The sequence below is a fragment of the Vespa crabro genome, chromosome 12 (assembly GCF_910589235.1).
Source record: "Vespa crabro chromosome 12, iyVesCrab1.2, whole genome shotgun sequence".
NCBI lineage: Eukaryota > Metazoa > Arthropoda > Insecta > Hymenoptera > Vespidae > Vespa > Vespa crabro.
This window is the reverse complement of record NC_060966.1, coordinates 5848320-5866044: the sequence shown is the minus strand read 5'-3', so window position 1 is coordinate 5866044 and position 17725 is coordinate 5848320. Positions and strand designations below refer to the sequence as shown.

The following is a 17725-nucleotide window of genomic DNA, read 5'->3' as shown; positions in this document are numbered from 1 at the left end:
ATACATCTCCAATATAAGTATGTGTGTATATATATATATATATGTATATATGTGATTGAACGACCAACGTCCAAATGATATATGATTTTGTATATTATAGTCTTCTGAATATATCACATCATCCATCCTACGAAATGTTGAATGTAAAGATGAATGTAAAGGAAAATAAAAGAGTACAAATATATTAGAAAGAAAAATGATAAATAAAAAATGTATATCCAATCAAACGACGATAGTTCTCGATTCACCCTTTACTTATTATATGTATTTATACATACATACATACATACATACATACATACATATATGTAAATATAGATATTACATTTTCCATTGATGAGACGACGTAGGGAGATTAAAGTACTCGTATCGATGCGCATCTTCGCGATTTGCGTTCCTTTTCTTCTTTTTTTTTTTTTTTTTGAAAACAGACGTAGAAAAGTCAAAGAGACGATGATACAAACGTGACTTTTCTATTTCTCTATCTATCTGTATTTATTTCTCTCTCTCTCTCTCTCTCTCTCTCTCTCTTTTTTTTTCTGTTGCTCGATCGACCTCGTATGTTGATGTTTACGCGCTTTACCGCACGCACCTCATGCATCTTTTGCTTTTACCTGAAAGACGTAAAGAGCGGAAGGATAGAAAAAAGTGAAGAAGAGAGAGAAAGAGATAGAAAAGGGAAAGGAAGGATCGTGGTTCCTCTCGACGAGTCTTTCTTCCCAAGCAACTCTGAATAATGCATAAGACGACGACTACGTTGGGAACGACAATGACAACAACTCTCTTTTTCCTTCCTGTATATATATAATATATACATATATATATATATGTATATATTATACAGAATCGTAAGAACGACGATCTTAAGTCTCCAACATTTAAAAATTTTCTTATGATACTTTCGTATATTGAAAAGCGACTTTTGGAACTTTGATCATAATGATCCTACGAATTATAAACTGACAAAATAATTGATATAATATATAATGATTATGTACATTTATCTATGCATTTAATCGTCGCTTTTTTTATTAATTATACGATATTTGTATATATACATATATATTTTTATATATACACACACACGTGCGTGTGTGTTCAATAAATTCTGTTATCAATTTTATATCGCCATTTTTTCTTTTCTTTTTTCTTTTTTTTTTTTTTTTATCGATTACCCATATCCCGTTCCATATTGCTCTATTTCATCAAAATTGCTATGCTGTCCATGTATCGGAAAATACACGCAACTTCATCTATTTCGCATGCCAATATTCCTTTAAAGTCTGAGTTTAGTCGATCGGACGAAGAGAAAGACGAAGACGAAGACGAGGACGAAGTCGAAAACGTAGACGAAGAAGAAGGTAAGGCAAAAATGGCGAAGGGTATGGTTATCAAAAGAGATCCATCATCTTCGAAAGGGTCTTTTCACGAATCTCTCTAGATCGTCAACTATGTGAATAAGAATGCGATGGTATACGATTGAAATTAATCGTTTAGAATCATCTAGAGAAATGACACATTCTCTTTTTGAGACGGTTCTCCCTTTTATATCACTTTAAAGAGTTGGAGAAAATTTTTATCACCATATAGTAGGAAGAGATCGTGACAAAACACGATACCAGACTTTTGAGTATCACTGACAAAGGGGTGGTGATGCTGCTCGTTATACATCCTTCGTTCTTCATACTTGCAATATAAAAAGAAAAAATAAAAATACATAGAACCTGAGGGAGACAAGATACGAAAGATAAAAAACAAAAGAAAAAAAAAGATATAAAAAGAAATAAAAAAAGAGAGCAAAAAAGAAAGAAAAGATAAAAGAAACAAAATAAAATAAAATAAAGAGACATTCGTAGATGAAATAATAAGTAATAAGTTGGATGAAACGAGACACGGGGAAATGATCGATCTCTTCGTTTGCACGAACGTGCAATTTTCTAGTTTTAAAACCGGTCTATAGACCATTACATTTTCTCGTCAGACTTTGTATCATCTTGTCAATTATATAGATAACCATCGTTCCTTTTTATCTTTTCCCAATTGCTTTTTTATTGATATTCGAAAAATCTCATTCGACACTAAAAGGTCGACTATAAATCGACCATTGATTTCTTCATGTAAGTAGTTATATAAATTTGATATAATTATTTATACTCTTCCGAAAAAAGCTTTTTCGCTATTGTAAGCGTTCTACTATTGTAGATCTATTTCGATTCGTTAGTAATTTTTTTTTTTTTCTTATTTATAAAAACTAGCATCGATCCATTAAAAAGTATAATAAATAAATCTCTTTGTTCTATCCAAATATAGAAATATTAAATATTAAATTAATTTCTAATGTATTTATATTAAACATTATCGATCCATTAATATAAAATCAGTAATGACTGATTATATGACACTTATCGTTCGTGATATTCGTCATGAAACTAAAATGCTTTGCGTCTCTATGTTGTTGTTAGATGAATATTAGAAGATAGGATCGACAAGACGAAGCACAGCTGGTATATTCGGTCTCAAACGTTGATCCTCTTAGAAATTATGCTACGTGCCTCTTTGGTACAACGTTTCCGACTCCAACGAGATTCGGCCAAATTGCCGAGCGGTATTTCATCTTTCATGCTTTTGAATAAATTGTCCGGTGATTTCCTCCTTCTCGTCGTCGTTATCGCCTTGTCGTTGTCGTCGTCGTCGTCGTCGTCGTCGGTATCGTTATCGAAAGAAAATAACGAAATAGAAACGATATACTGAATAAAATGCACTTCGAGAGAAAAGAAATAGAGATAGATAGTTACATATATACATATATATATATATATAAATTTGAAAGATCGACAAGTTTTCTTTTGAGACGAATCAGCAATTTAAAATAACCGCTACGCTGACAAGGTCGTATTTAATAATCAACGATGACGCAAATGTATCTTACTGCTATCGAATGTCACTATGAATTAATGAAATAGAATTAATAATTCGATATATGCTTATGATTAAAAAGGAATATGCAATCTCCACTTCCCATAAACGTATCCTCCATTCAAATGCATCCTATAATCTTATCGATAAAAATTGAAAGTAAATAAATAAATATATACATACATATGTAAATATATACGTCGAACGATGATTTTAACAATGATTTACGAACAATTAATGATTTGTATTATTTATAATTAATTTTAGACGATATTATAATTCTTCAAGAGTAAGATAAAGGAGTTTTCTGATGGTAGGTTGTCTAAGAGATTGAGAAATATAAATTACGAAGAAGTAGACGAACAAAGGGAAAGGCAGACACGAATAGACGGACACAGATAGACATAAAGAGAGAAATAGAGAGATAGAGAAAGAGAGAATAGGCGTCACCGTCGTCGAGACAATTCCAAGCGAGCGTGACAAAGGCAGCGCCTTTGGATGGGTGTTCTCGTTTCCGGGATATCCTAACCTGGATGGTAGGTAGCCTGCTTCGGAAGGAAGGAAGTCTCGCTCAGAGTTCACAAGGGATCGCGGTACTACATGCCACCGAATAACATGCAAATTCAATACTCCCTCGGTGAGATCAGCTCAAAGACGGCAACGACGGCGGCAGCGACGGCGTCAGCTACGGCAGAGGCAACGGAGACGACTGAGGCGGCTGATTCATCGAGCCTTAAGGCTTTGTAAATTCACTAACTTTGGGTGACCTACCAATGACGAACCTTTAAATATCGTGTTCGATATTGATAAACAAACGCCGCGAGAGTAATCGTCCTAAAGTAATCATTGACTTATCGACAATATAAATAAAAATTAATATCGTTTCTTTCCACAACGATCATAAATATTGTTTATATCGTCGTTACGTTTAAATGCTCCTCTTTCTTTCTTTCTTTCTTTCTTTCTTCTTCTTCTTTTTTCCTTTTTTTTTTCTTTTCGTTTTCTAAAATACTTAAAAATGAATACGTAGTAAATCGTTGTACTATTTACATTTATTCCTGTTAAACAAAGTGTTTCTCCCATTATTTAAACACGCAATGAAAAAATAGTGCTTTTTCCGTTCAGTTTCATTTATATGAGTTTTTATATTTTACATTGTTAATCATGTGTTCGTTATAAAAAAAAAAAAAAAAAAGAAAAAAAAATAGATAGGATCTCTTTGCGCAATTCAAATTCTCTCGGGGCTCATCCACCGTTGTTATTTCTTTTTTTTTTAAACTTTTTTTTTCTTTACCAAGCAAAAAAATTAGATAGCAGTTGCTAATTAAGTGAATTATACGAGAAGTACTACTGTTTTATTGCTCTTTTTTTCCTTTTGTTCGAAAAAAAAGGGATCTCAGAAAAGGCGAACAAAAAAAAAAGAAAACAAAGAAACAAAAACAAAAAACAAAAGGATCGTAAAAAATTTAATTAAACATATTCTAAATACTGCAACGCAAAGGTTATTTTATCGTACGATTAACATTATTATCCAAGTATGTATACATACCCGGTGTGCTTAATTAACTGACCATTGTAATTTATAAGAATTTTTTTTTTTTTTTTTTTCATTAATATCCCTTCTTACGGTCATCTGAGTTTCATAATGAAATACTCTGGGGGAAGTAAAAAGAGAAAGAGAGAGAGAGAGAGAGAGAGAGAGAGAGAAACGGAAAAAGAAAGGAAAGTCATAGAACGTGAAATATTTAGGAACGTGGCCAAGATCGAATGTCCAATCTACGATGACAAGAAAGGAATTCAATTCCTCATGAAATCAACTGGTTACGTGTTTTATCGTAGGGGAGAAAAGATGAAAAGGTAGATTATGGGACAAGAGGAAGGGAGAAGGAGAGCAAAGCGTGCTAGCTTTCGATATAAAGGGATAATATACTAATTTGACGATGGAACAATGGCGAGATAGAATACAAGCGCAGAAACGATAAAAGTTTCCTCTATTCGTTGACGCGAGGCGAGACGAGGCAGGCGACCGAACCGCATGTATTTCATTATCGATATGGCTCTCCGTCGAATCGACTACTTTCGCATAAATTACGCATCGGTGAGCATTTATAACGCGATAGATAGAGTTCTCTATAATAATTTGATGGAGAGCCGCTCGGGATATTTCGCAAACATCGTAGCGCGTAGACGACAAAGGATACGAAAATCATTCGGCTGTTTTCGTTCGACCTTTTCCCTTCTCTCTATCCTCCCCTCCCCTCCCCTCCCCGCCACCCACCCATTTTACCATCCCCTTTACCATCACACTTTATTGGTCGATGCTCGTTCATACGACGAATGTCCTGACTATCGATTTGGGAATTCAATGGGGATGAATTTTTTTTTTCTTTTTTTTTTCTTTTTTTTTTTTTTTTTTTTACAATATTCATATCAATATCGTTTATTAACTTTTATCTAGACGAAATCTTTTCAATTAATTAATGAACCTTGATTTTAATTCTTTCGATTATTATATCGAAAGTTGATCTCACTTTAACGGGAATTGAATTTTTTTTAACATCTATCCCCGACAAATGTGACCGTCCGTGCACGAAAAATTTAAGAGAGATATCGTTTATCGAACCCTTTTTCATGGCCCTTGCGTCATGTGACGTAGGAAGTGGTGGATAACGAGGTGAGCCATTAGATCGACTAAAAGCGTCTTACCAAAACTGGTCGCAAAAGTCTCTAAGGTTTGACGCAAACGTCCACGAATGAGGGAATCGAATAAAAAAAGATTTCATCTCTTGATGTACGTCCTAAATTAAATTTATCGAACATTTGTTTCCTTTTTCTTTATCTCTAGGTTTAAACATTTCTCGACGTGTAAACGAAAGAATTAATCAATGTAAATGAATGAGCCTTTCGATCGAAAACAAATTCCCTAGATCGACGTAAGAAAATACATTTTATAGATAGAAAAAAAAAAACAAAAACAAATCGTCGGACCGGAGATTCAAATTATTTGAAGGGACAATCGGGGAAAAAAAAGAAATAGTAAAATAACTTGACAACATTTGACATCGTACGATTGTTTCTTGTCCTCCGGAAGTTTTCTCCATTGCACAAATGCCTTTCGTTTCTTCTTCTCGAACTTCATTGTTTTCTACTTTCTTTTTTTTCTTCTTCTTTCATCCTTCTTTCTTTCTTTCCTTTCTTTTTTTGTCTTTTTTCTTTTTTTTTTTTTTTTTTTTTTTGTCAAAGTCGTCGTCCACGTCCTAACGGCTGCTTTCCAACTGTCGGGTATCACACGTTCGTCGAGATCGTCGTCGACATCTACGATACAAAGGCTTGCAATCGCGACGACGAAAGAGAGTGGAACCAAAGCACGTTCTCTCCTCTCTCTCTCTGACAATGAGCGTGCTGCACGAGCCCCTACTCGACTGCTGGCACCAATACCAACGTAATACCACGTACTACCACTAATACAAGACACGTAACACAACACGCTCGCTCCATTAACGTTACATATCCGCGACGTTGTTGGGAGCAATCCTTTATCGTTCATGGCGATATACTGTAAGTGTATCCCTTTTACATTTTCCTAGAATTACTTTGACGTTGGTCTAAACTCTCTCTCTCTCTCTCTCTCTCTCTCTCTCTCACTCTGCTTGTCTGTCCGTCCGTCTGTCTATCTGTCTGTTTCTATGTCCGTATGTATGTATATTCGCATACACATCCCTTTCTTTTTGTCTATATAATGGCGCAAATCGCGACATTACTTTTATGAACGAAAAATGTTTATTTCGTCGTTGGATTAAAATGAGAGGAAAAGTTACTTTTTATCCTTAATAATTCAAACCAATGATTAAAAGTTATTATTCATCAAATTAAACGAGTTTTCCTACGATATTATTCATGATAACTTTTAAGGGCTGAAGAAAAACCGAATGAACGTTTCGCAGTGTGACGCTTTTGTGCAATCTCAAGCGTAACGTAATTGTAGAAAGATCGAAACGAGTCTTCTCACTGTCTCATTGTCTCTCTCTCTCTCTCTCTCTCTCTCTCTCTCTCTCTCTCTTTCTCTCTCTCTCTCTTTCTCCCGTTACACTCGGAACGGAAGTATCGAAGAGAATTCAAAGTGAAACGAGTTTGTTCTCGGTTTACGGATCTACCTTCAGACTGGCGTTAAACTAGCCGAAACAATTAAAGTTTCTCGGATAGCAGTTACCGCTTAATCATCCTGTATTCCATACGAAATGAGATCGCCAAGAGATAGCATTTGTAATCCGGACGTTATCGCGGGTCACCGTAAATCGTTGGCGAATCGACGACAACTCGTAAATTATTGGAACGCGTTCGATGCGTCCTCTCTCGTTCTCGATCTCCTAACTTCTGAATTTCTGTTTATCGTATTTCTAAACGAAACGTATCTGTGTATATATATATATATATATATATATATATATATTTGTATATATATGTAGCTGTCTATCGAGATTGAAAAGAAAAAGAAAAATAAACAGTAAAATATGTAACTTATAATCCGATAGCAATCCTTGGAAAAATCAGAATATTTCCTTCTTTCGTTCCAATCGAGAAAATCGAAAAGACAAGGCACTATCGAAGTTAGACTATGTGTATGAGTATGTGAAAGAGAGAGAGAGAGAGAGAGAGAGAGAGAGTTCTCATCTTCCTTTTCTATCTTGCCATGAAGCTACAAAGTTTCTTATAAGTGCCACTATACGAAGGTACCTATCTTCTTTTCGTCTTACAGCCTCGTATGTCATTCTCCTCTATGTCTATCTTTATCCCTATCTCTCTCTCTCCCTCTCTCCCTTCAACTTTTGCTGAACTCTACGTACGTACGCACGCGTACTATACACTCTCAAACGAAAGAGAGCACTTTCCTTGGAGTCCCGAAATCCCCTCGATGTCTTTGACACCGGAACAAGGAAGGTACGAAAGACTACTCTATGTAATTGTGCTATGTATATATTTGTACGTGTATGTGCAATGCGTTCGTGTATGTAAAAGAGAGAGAGAGAGAGAGAGAGAGAGAGACGGAAGGCCATCGTACTAGGAAAGAGTTTTTCTCACTAATTAATGGATGGATATAATTACAGGAGTCGAACTCTTCCTTGGAAGGGTCTGACAACTGCGAAGGGAGAAAGAGAAAGGGAGTGAGTCCGTCGTTCCCTTCGCAAGGCCTTTAACATTGAATCCGTCGACCAGAGAGACAGAGATAGAGAGAGAGAGAGAGAGAGAGAGAGAAAGAGAGAAAGAGAATGTATTTCCAACATGTATTTCTCTAGCAGCACGTATACAGGGTGTTCCGCTTTAAACGACGACCCGACGGCCAAAGGAAGCCGGCTGCTCGCTCCAAGCTACGCCCTTAAGTATATACCTACACATCGCCGAGGATTGCTACATGAAACGAGAAAGAGACAGAGGAGAGAGAGAGAGAGAGAGAGAGAGAGAGAGGGAGGGAGAAAATACAAAAAAAAAAAGGAAAAAGAAAGTGTCTGCGGTTAGGAGGGAAACCGACGACAAGTTCATCGCTTTTCTAAAAACAAAAAAAAAAGGAAATGATACGTTTTATTTTCGACCTGATTTCATTCTTTATTGCATATGTATATCTATGTATATATATGTATGTAAGACGACAGGAAACATTAATATACGTTTCTATGAGACAATGCTGGGATCGCAAAGAAGGAAGGAAAAGAAAAGAAAAAAGAAAAAAAAAAATAAGAAAACGAGCAAACGCCTGTATGTAACAGATTGAGATAAATTTAAGTTTGTGTAGAAGTATAGAATAATATGAATCTTCCCTCTCTCTCTCTCTCTCTCCCTCTCTCTCTTTTTTTACCATTGAAAAATGCATGAACTTTACGCTTAGTCGCTCGACCGTACGTGCTTGCGTATGCATTTACATATATACGCACATAGATGACTTGCATACGGTACGATACAGAATACGTACGTACGTATTTTTTAGTATCGATAAGAAAGAATCTATGCGTGTGGTTTAACCGGTTAGTTGAAATATATCTTAGTGCAATTATTTTCTTTCTTTGATTTTCATAATGATTACATTCGAATCTAATACGAAGATCATTTGCATCGTTCGATCATTCGAGCGTTCTCCTCTTTCGCTTTCGATTTTTCTAATAACGATATACGTTTAATAAAAGATTTTATTAATATTGTAATAGCACAATTGGCGTGTGTGTTTGTGTATGTCCGTGTATGTGTGTATATATACATATATATGTATATGTAACAGCTGATCATATAAATGAATGAAATAAAGAGAATATATAAACGACCGAGAGATTTTATCGAATTCTCTTTTAAAATCTATTATTTCGGTCGTGTTCCTTTTCTCGTACGATTAACCGGAACACGAAAATCCTCTCGACATCCTTCGGAATCCAATTGGTGCAATTTCGATTCTAGGCTCGTTAGAAATTCGAATGAAAAAAAAAGTAAAGCGATAGAAGGATAAAACGTTGAAGAGAGAGAGAGAGAGAGAGAGAGAGAGAGAGAGAGAGAGGGAAAGAGAGAAGATGGAAGAACGATTCAACGAGAAAATCGAGTCGCCATACGTAAATCGCAGGACCGTGTGTATGTATTCTGGGATCGGTCGAATCAGGTAGGATGAAAAAGCTTGCGGCTATGCGTTCGAGCTTTTTACTCGGTCCCCCGGTACTGTGAGTAAAGAGGAACACGCGCGCATGTGCCCTGCCCTATGAAAATATGTAGGTATTGCCTCGGTTTTAAACGAGCCACGCTAACGTCGGTATTTTCAATAAACTCCCTCCTCTCTCACTCTCTCTCTCTCTCTCTCTCTCTCTTTCCTTCTCTCTTTCTATCTTTCTTTCTTTCTTTCTTTCTTTCTTTTTTTACATCCTTTTTCTTTGTCTTATTTACTTCTGACGGAAAGAAGACATCGATATTATGGGGTTTCTGCCAGCACGCGTTTACTCTTGGAAAGAGAGATAGAGAGATAGAGATAGAGAGAAAAATATATAGAAAAGTGGTTAGAATGAGAGAAGAAGCTTTTCTTTATGTCTGTCTCTCCATTTCCCTCTCTTTTTTCTTTCTGTCTTTTACGTTTCTTCGATGCTCAGTTTCTCAAACAAATTCGTCGATACATGGCGACGTCGCCTTCCTGACGGTTAGCCGGACGGATAATCGGTCAAAGAGACAAACGCGCTCACGTTCGCGTTCAGGGAATAGCTTTTGCCTTTTTACCGATACCTTCGCTTTTATTACTTTCTCTCTACACTTTTTCTATTCTCTACTTCGTGTGTCGACGATGTTACGGCGGTCGGAAGATGATCGAAGTGCTTTTAACGTCTCACGACGTCGACATTTTATATATATATATGTATATATATATATATATATATATATATATATATATATTCTTCGTTCTTTTGTTTCTAACATTTTCTATCTTTTCGATCGGATTTTTATTTACGATAGTGGACGACGTTCGATGATAAAAGTTACGTCTGCCTGTTCTCTCTATCGGCAATTTCTTCTGTAAATTTTCTTGTCTAGTAAATTCTCTTTAGAGAGAGAGAGAGAGAGAGAGAGAGCTCGATCAAGGTCGGACCGATTTATGAGCGATTACGAGAAAACTCATGGACCGTATCGTTTCGCTATTTGAAGATTCGTACATGCTCGGGTAATCACAAGAATATAATTGGCTCTATGCACTGCTCAAAAGATTTTTCTTAAGTAAAAGTGCATACTTGAACTATATAAGGTCAATCTAATGGTTCCTTTACGCATTTCAATTCTTCCATTAAACCTTATGATCTATAATAAGAGAGAACGAAAAGGAAGGAGAGAAGATAAGAAAATGAAAAATAAAAGAAAGATCGAAGATAAAATATAGAGACCGATGATTTTCTAACGTTGAGACTTGAACGAAAGAAAAAATGGAAAAAAGAAAAGAAAAGAAAAAAAAAGGAAAAGAAAAAAAGGAAAAAAGAAAAAATAAAAGTCGATGGCACCAGCGTGAATGCAGTGGCAAAGAAGGTAAGAAACAGCCATGCATCTTTCTCAACTCCTTTTACTGCAGCTGCATCTGCCGCATGGATCCCGCCAAGCCGTTATTTCCAAGTCTTTTTTACGTTGGCCTTGCACGTCTCCTGCCATTATTCGACGTCTTTCTCTTCTCCTCTTCTTCGTAACTACATACTATCTTTCTTTCTCTCTTCCTCTCTCTCTCTCTCTCTCTCTTTCTCCTTCTTTAACTGGTCCAGACTCCTTTTCTTCCACCTTTGGAAGCGAAGTAGATGGACGAGCAAAGTTTTGCTTATCTTTCTAAACAAATGTAGCTATCGTTTGTACTGTGATATCGATAACGTCATCCTCTCTCTCTCTCTCTCTCTGTCTCTCTGTCTAAAAAAAAAAGAGAAAGAGAGAAAGAAGTTAAATCTAAAAGATTTTCATCAAGTGAAATGAAAGATAATTAAACAGTCAGCAATTAGAGGTTTTATTTTTATCAGACGGCGAATCAATTTGAACGAAGACTAAGAAAGACTAATAATCGCGAGAATATTGCACTTTAACGTCTGAATCACGAAACTTTCGGAAGATTAAACACTCTTTACTGTTTACTTTTGTCTTCTTCGTTTTGTTATATATATATATATATATATATATATTAAAACTCGTAAATAAATCCTTTTCCAGGTAGACGTTCGAAGGTTAAAAAGAGAGGCGATCGTAAGAAAAGATCGAGATGTCTGAAGAGATGAAAATGAAAAAAAAAAAGAAAAAAAAAAAGCTATGAGATCGTCCCGATAAAAGATAAAGAAACGATGATAGAATAAATTTGTCGAAAAGTTTCAAGGAGTCATGATATAATGCTCAAAGCAATTTGAAATTTCTTACATTGACGTGTGTGTATATATATATATATATATATATATATATATATATATATATGAATGTAACGTAAATCGAAAATCCATCGTGGATTCTCGACGTTCTCGTACCTCACGACGTTTTATTCCACGAACGTTGGTACCGACCATTGTCGAGGCATTCGAAGAAAAATCTCAAACTTGTAGAGCCATTCGTAAGATGTGTCCGAGAAGGAAGAGGAGAAGCACGCCTTACGTCCACGTGAAGAAGAGATAACTCGAAAAATGATCCTTCGTCGAAGAAAGTAATCTCTTCGAGTGGTTAAAGAAGTATCGACGAACTTCTTCAGAAAAGTTCAACGATTATTCGATCCTCGTGAAAACGATCCTTTCGATTGCTCGGATTCCTTCAAAAATTTTGTTAACGACTTAGTAATATACACGATTTATTATATCGATCCACTTACAAAATCTAAACGTATATGACCTAATAAAATACAATTCTTACGTGACTTTATGAAATAAACGTTTCATCCTAGAGTCCTTAGATATTTTTTTTATTAATACTAATATATCAATTGATCTGAAAAGACTTAAACTATATTCTCTATTGATTTCTCTAAGATCTCTATGATCTTATTAAAAATTTTCTATATATTTTCCTAAAAGTTTACAATCGAAATGAAGTGATATTAAACGTCAGTAGATTTTGACAGGTGGATTCGGACATGTTCGCATTTATATATATATTTACATATGAATAGGTATACATACTTTCTATAGAACGGAGGTCCGCGTGTCTCCCTTTTAACGTTGCCAACGCACGTAGGAGCGATTAGAAAAGAGGAAGAGAAGAGATACGTAGTATGTACGTACGTACGAACGACGCAGGTGGATATAGTCAGAGAGTTCGCCCTGAAGCAGTGTATTACGCGTAAGGGGTTGAGAACTGTGGAAGAGAGAGAGAGAGAGAGAGAGAGAGAGTCGAGGGTTGAAGGGAGATCCGAGAAGTCGCTTCGGAGGGTTTCGTGGTTGGACGAGCGGCATAGTGTGCTAGCGAGGAAGAGAGGAGAGAGAGGAGGAGGGACGGGCAAACGGAATGCCATAAATCTCATGTAAATTCGGGTCGCTTGATTTGCAAGCACAATGCCAGACAATTCTACGGTCTGCCGGGCGGCGCGCGGATGCGGAGTCTGCAGCAGGCTGCTTCGATTCAACGTCCGCGTCGTCGTCTTCTCTTCCTCCTCCTCCTTCTCCTCCTCTTTCTCCTCCTCATCCTTTTCCTCCTCCTGCTCCTTCTCCTCTTCTCTTTCTCCCACCTTTACACGTTACTTAACGTTGTACGTAAAGGGAGGGAAAAAAAGAGAAAAGAAAGAAAGAGAACATTTAAAAAATACCTGAATAGAAAAAATTTCACATGAAAAAATCACATTTCTGCGGTATATAATAGGAATTAATTGCATACTAATATATATATATATATTTTTTTTTTCCTCTGTAGAAAGTAATAACAATATTTTATTGTTAATAATTAATTTTCCAAGATAAGAGAAACGCGGAAACTATCGTTGGAATTTTTAGACGTTTGATTTGCGTAAAATCGTAGATAGATAGATAGGACAAGGAAAAGGGATATTATCCTAATATTCTCTTTTTGTCTAAAAGAAAAAAAAAAGAAATAAAAAAGAAAAAACAAATTAATTTCGACGATTAGGAGTGGAATTTTCTTATCGAAAGAATTAGATCGATGGAAAAAAATTTCTCGAACGCTACAATTTTTTATTTCTTCAGGATAGTAAGTGGACGCTAAATGAGAGAGAGAGAATGAGAGAGAGAGAGAGAGAGAGAGAGAGAGAGAGAATCTAGTAGCGGTTTTAAAGGGGTATATCCTAGACGGTCGCAATTCGTTCGTTCGTTCGTTCGAGGCAATGCGACGGTACTCGAAACGGTAGGAAAGTGTCAGTATGGAATGCACGCCAGTATTTCACGGTAGCCTGGAGCCCGTGCTCGTTGCACGGCCCGGTAGGCATATTAATGGTTGTCGCGCGACATGGAAACGCTGACACCCACTACGTTAAGAAACCCATTAGATACTGCTGCCCGTACTAAGCTCGGCCATTGTTCCGCCGCAGCTGAAATATCGCGCGTTGCCCAAGACCCTACAGGACCCTACCTCTCTCTCTTTCTCTGTCTCCTTCGTCTCTCTTTCTGACTTGCGTACACGCGGAACGTGCCGCTTGGAGGGACAGAGAAAGAGAGAGAGAGAGAGAGAGAGAAAGAGGGAGAGAGGGAGAGAGAAAAGTGAATCTGGGAATAGAGTGCCGAGAGGTCGATCGATCTTACCAACGACTGTGATAGATTCGTCGTCGAAAGCCTAGAAAGAAAATCAAATTCGAGGATCGGAATATTATCGTCTCACGATTTGTTCGAATGGATTTCTTTTTTTTTTCGTGTTCTTTTCTTTTTTTTCTTCTTTTTTTTTTTTTTCTTTTTCTTTGAAAATCATTTTACTCCACGAGAGCAATCATGATGGACCGTGCGAGAGAAAATGATAAAATAAAATAGTTCGTACGAAAAGAAGAAAAATTCGTGATATTTGAGCGATATTGAAGATACAAGTTTTCATTTTACATCGCGAATAAAGAAAAAAAAACCCTTCTCTCTCGTTTTTTACGAAAAGGAAAAGAAAACTAAGATTGAAATTATTCTCGTTCTCGATGCTGTCGATCAAAGCACCCGACTCTCGATCGTTGATACTTTCAAACTTATGCTACCACCCTTCTCTCTCTCTCTCTCTCTCTCTCCGATATGTCTCGTTCTAACTGAGAGAAGCACGATTAGGAACGAAATTAAATTTTCAAAATATTCTCTTTTGGCGCTTTAAATCGTCGATCAACTCCAGACGATGTAAAATGATTTCGCGCTAAACTGCCAGACGCAGTGTACGTCTTTTCAACGAGGACGGCTTCGGGCAAGTAAGTAATTTAAAAGAAGAAAAAGCTAGAAGAAAAAGCTAGAAGAAAAGAAAACGAAAAAAGGAAAGGAGGAAAAGGGAAAAGAAAGAAAAAAAAGAGAATGAAAAGAAATTCCCTAGAGCTATGTGGGATATAAATATTAGATGTAAATAAATTTGAAGGAAAAGAAAATCGAGATCGGAGTAGACGTATCGATTGATAATATTGAACTAAAACGTTATCGAGACGTAGAAAAGCTTTCCGGGTTGGTTGGCAAATTAAAAGTAGTTGAATAAATAAAAGTTCAAAGTTTATCAAAGTGTTGACAAGATTGGAGTTTATTGGATAATCAAAGAAGAAGAAGACTATGAAGAAGAAGAAGATTATGATGATGATGATGATGATGATGATGATGATGATGATGATAATAATAATAATAAAGATATTGAGAGGAGTTAGAGCGATGTGCTTGGTATAAAGGTAGAACGGAGAATAAGCCCGCGAGCTTGCGAACTCGATCGGAAGTTTTGCCAGAGGCATGCGCGTACCGCCCCTCTCTTTCCTTCTCGCTCTTACCCCAATACTCTTACCCTCTTCGTCTCGTACACAACGCAGAATCCACGTCGAAGCTTCCACGCTCGCACTTAACCGCCGACTATCGAAGTGACACCTTCGAGCTTTCCTTCGATAGTAAATTTTCGCGCGCGTTCGACAGATATTTTTTTTGTTGACGAAACGAAAAAGAAGAATAACAAGAGGAGAAGAAGAAGGAGGAGAAGGAGGAGGAGTAAGAGGAGTAGGAGGAGACGGAGGTTTATTATTATCCTAGAGTGTGATCGAGAATCGATCGAAGAAATTGATCGGGAAAAGCTCTCTCCCTCTCCATCTCTTTCTTTCTCTCTTTCTCAATCACTTTTACTTGCTCTCTCACTTTCACTCTCACTCTCTCTCTCTCTCTCTCTCTCTCTCTCTCTCTCTCTTTTACTTTCACTATCTTTGTTTCTCTTTAAAGGAAAGAAAAAAAAAATAGAAAAAAAAAAAAAACAAAAGCTCGTCACCTTCTTCGTCGTGTTAATGAACGATCGATAGAATGGTCAGACGATCGTTTTATCGCGAGTGTTCGATATACACACAGTGCGTTACAAAATAAAAGCTCAGGGGATTCAGTGCAACGTCGATCGAAAAAAAAGGGAGAGAGAGAGAGAGAGAGAGAGAGAGAGAGAGAGAGAGAAAGATAGAATTATCGAAGGTGTCGTGAAGTGTCAAACGTGAAAAGAATTTCTTTTCTTTTTTTTTGTTGTCTCTCTTTCTGTCCCTTTTTCTCTCTTTCTCTTTCTTTCAAAAGAACGATGCGTCTATATCGAAACGATAGTTCGATGACGTCTCATTGTCACGCGAGAAGACCCTCCTCTTCTATTTTCGGATAAAACGTTCCTATTTTGTGTTAATCTAAAGTGGCAAAAAATAATATTACGTCGAAGAATAAGAAGAAAATATGTACTTTTTATCCACATGAGACGCTTACTGTGATTACTTTCGCTTGGTAAAAAAAAAAAAAAGAAAGAAAAAAAACAAACAAAAAAGAAATAAAAGAAAAAAAGAAAGAAACGAAAGAAAAAGAAAAAAGAAGAAGAAGAAGAAGAAGAAAGGAGATAATATTAAACCGTTGGTGAGAAAATAAAGAAGAGAAAAAAAGAAGACGAAGAAGAAGAAAGGAAGAATCATGGCTGTGCCGAGGATCAGCTGGAGGATTCTTTTCACGCTGCTCGGAGTTCTAGGTCAGTGTACAACATCTCCTATCCTTTTCTCTCGCGTTAGTTCATTTCCTAGCCGAATTTCTCCAACTAATGCACTACGATGATCTATTTACCAAAGGAAATGGTAAAACACGAGGGAGATGATAAAGCAGAAAATTTTACTTCTTTTTTCTTTTTTCTCTTCTCTCTGACTGAACGTATACAACAAATAAAAGAAAAAAGCAGAAAGGAAGAAAGAAATAAAGAAAACGAAACAAAAATAAAACAAAGAATTAGCAACTCCATTTCTAGATAGGATGAAAAAAAAAAACATTTCATGAATAATACAATAGCTCGAAAAATTGGAAATTAAAAATAAAATGAAAACAAGTTAGGAAATACATAGGGAGAGGGTTGGTAGATTATAAGAGAGGTTGGGGTGGGTGTGAACGTTACACGTTGTAAAGTTGCTGTGCATAAAACGTCGGAAAAAGACTTACTCGAGTCGTTCGTACGATGTTTCAACGTCACTAATGAAACTCTCGAAATGGTACTAAGCGAAGAAAGAAATATGAGAGCGAAATGGTGGAAAAGGGTCGCGCGAAAAAAAGGAAAGAGAAAAAGAGAAAAAAAAGAGAGAAAGAAAAATGGGAAGGAAGGGAAGGAGTAAAAGCGAGAGGGGAGAAATAAAGAAAAAAAAAAAATAAATAAATAAAGAAAGAAGGAAAGAAAGGAAGAGAAAGAAAAAGAAACCATGTAAGAGGAGTGCGCTGGTAAACGACTTTGAGTCGAAAGTAGCGGGTAATTCAGCACAATTCTTCTTCCGCGCGTTCCACCGTGGTATTATCGTCGATCGAAACGGATCGTATTCGCTGAAATTATGCCAACGCGTGCCTAGCTAGTGTGTCTATAGCCAATACGAAATAAAATATTTAATACCGCTGGCATATCGCGGTACCTACTACGTACGTACATGTTACGTACTACTACGTAAACGTTCTGCTCTCTATTTTCTCTCTCTCTCTCTCTCTCTCTCTCTATGCACGTTTCTCTTTCTATCTAACTTGGTCGAACCGAAGCCAGTTCTAATTCGTACGAACCATGCGGCGCTTTCGCGAACGGTAATAAGGCTGGAATTTATGGAATTCGATAACGCAACGCGTTTCCGCGTGCTCGGCCATTGCGAACCACGATGATATTCCTACGTCCGTCGAAATTATAGCCAAGTCGTCTTTTTGTCTCTCTCTCTCTC

At 36.7% G+C, this 17725-nt stretch overlaps 1 protein-coding gene across 2 annotated transcripts in view; it reads left to right on the top strand.

Moving 5' to 3' along the window:
• Positions 1-15694: 15694 nt before the first annotated feature.
• Positions 15695-17725, top strand: part of LOC124428344 (hemicentin-1) — a 153764-nt gene continuing 151733 nt past the window's right edge. For both annotated transcript variants that reach the window (XM_046972285.1, XM_046972286.1), the window contains exon 1: positions 15695-16515. In XM_046972285.1, the coding sequence (XP_046828241.1) occupies positions 16461-16515 (55 nt within the window). In that variant the 5' untranslated portion in view covers positions 15695-16460. The remainder of the gene's footprint in view (positions 16516-17725) is intronic.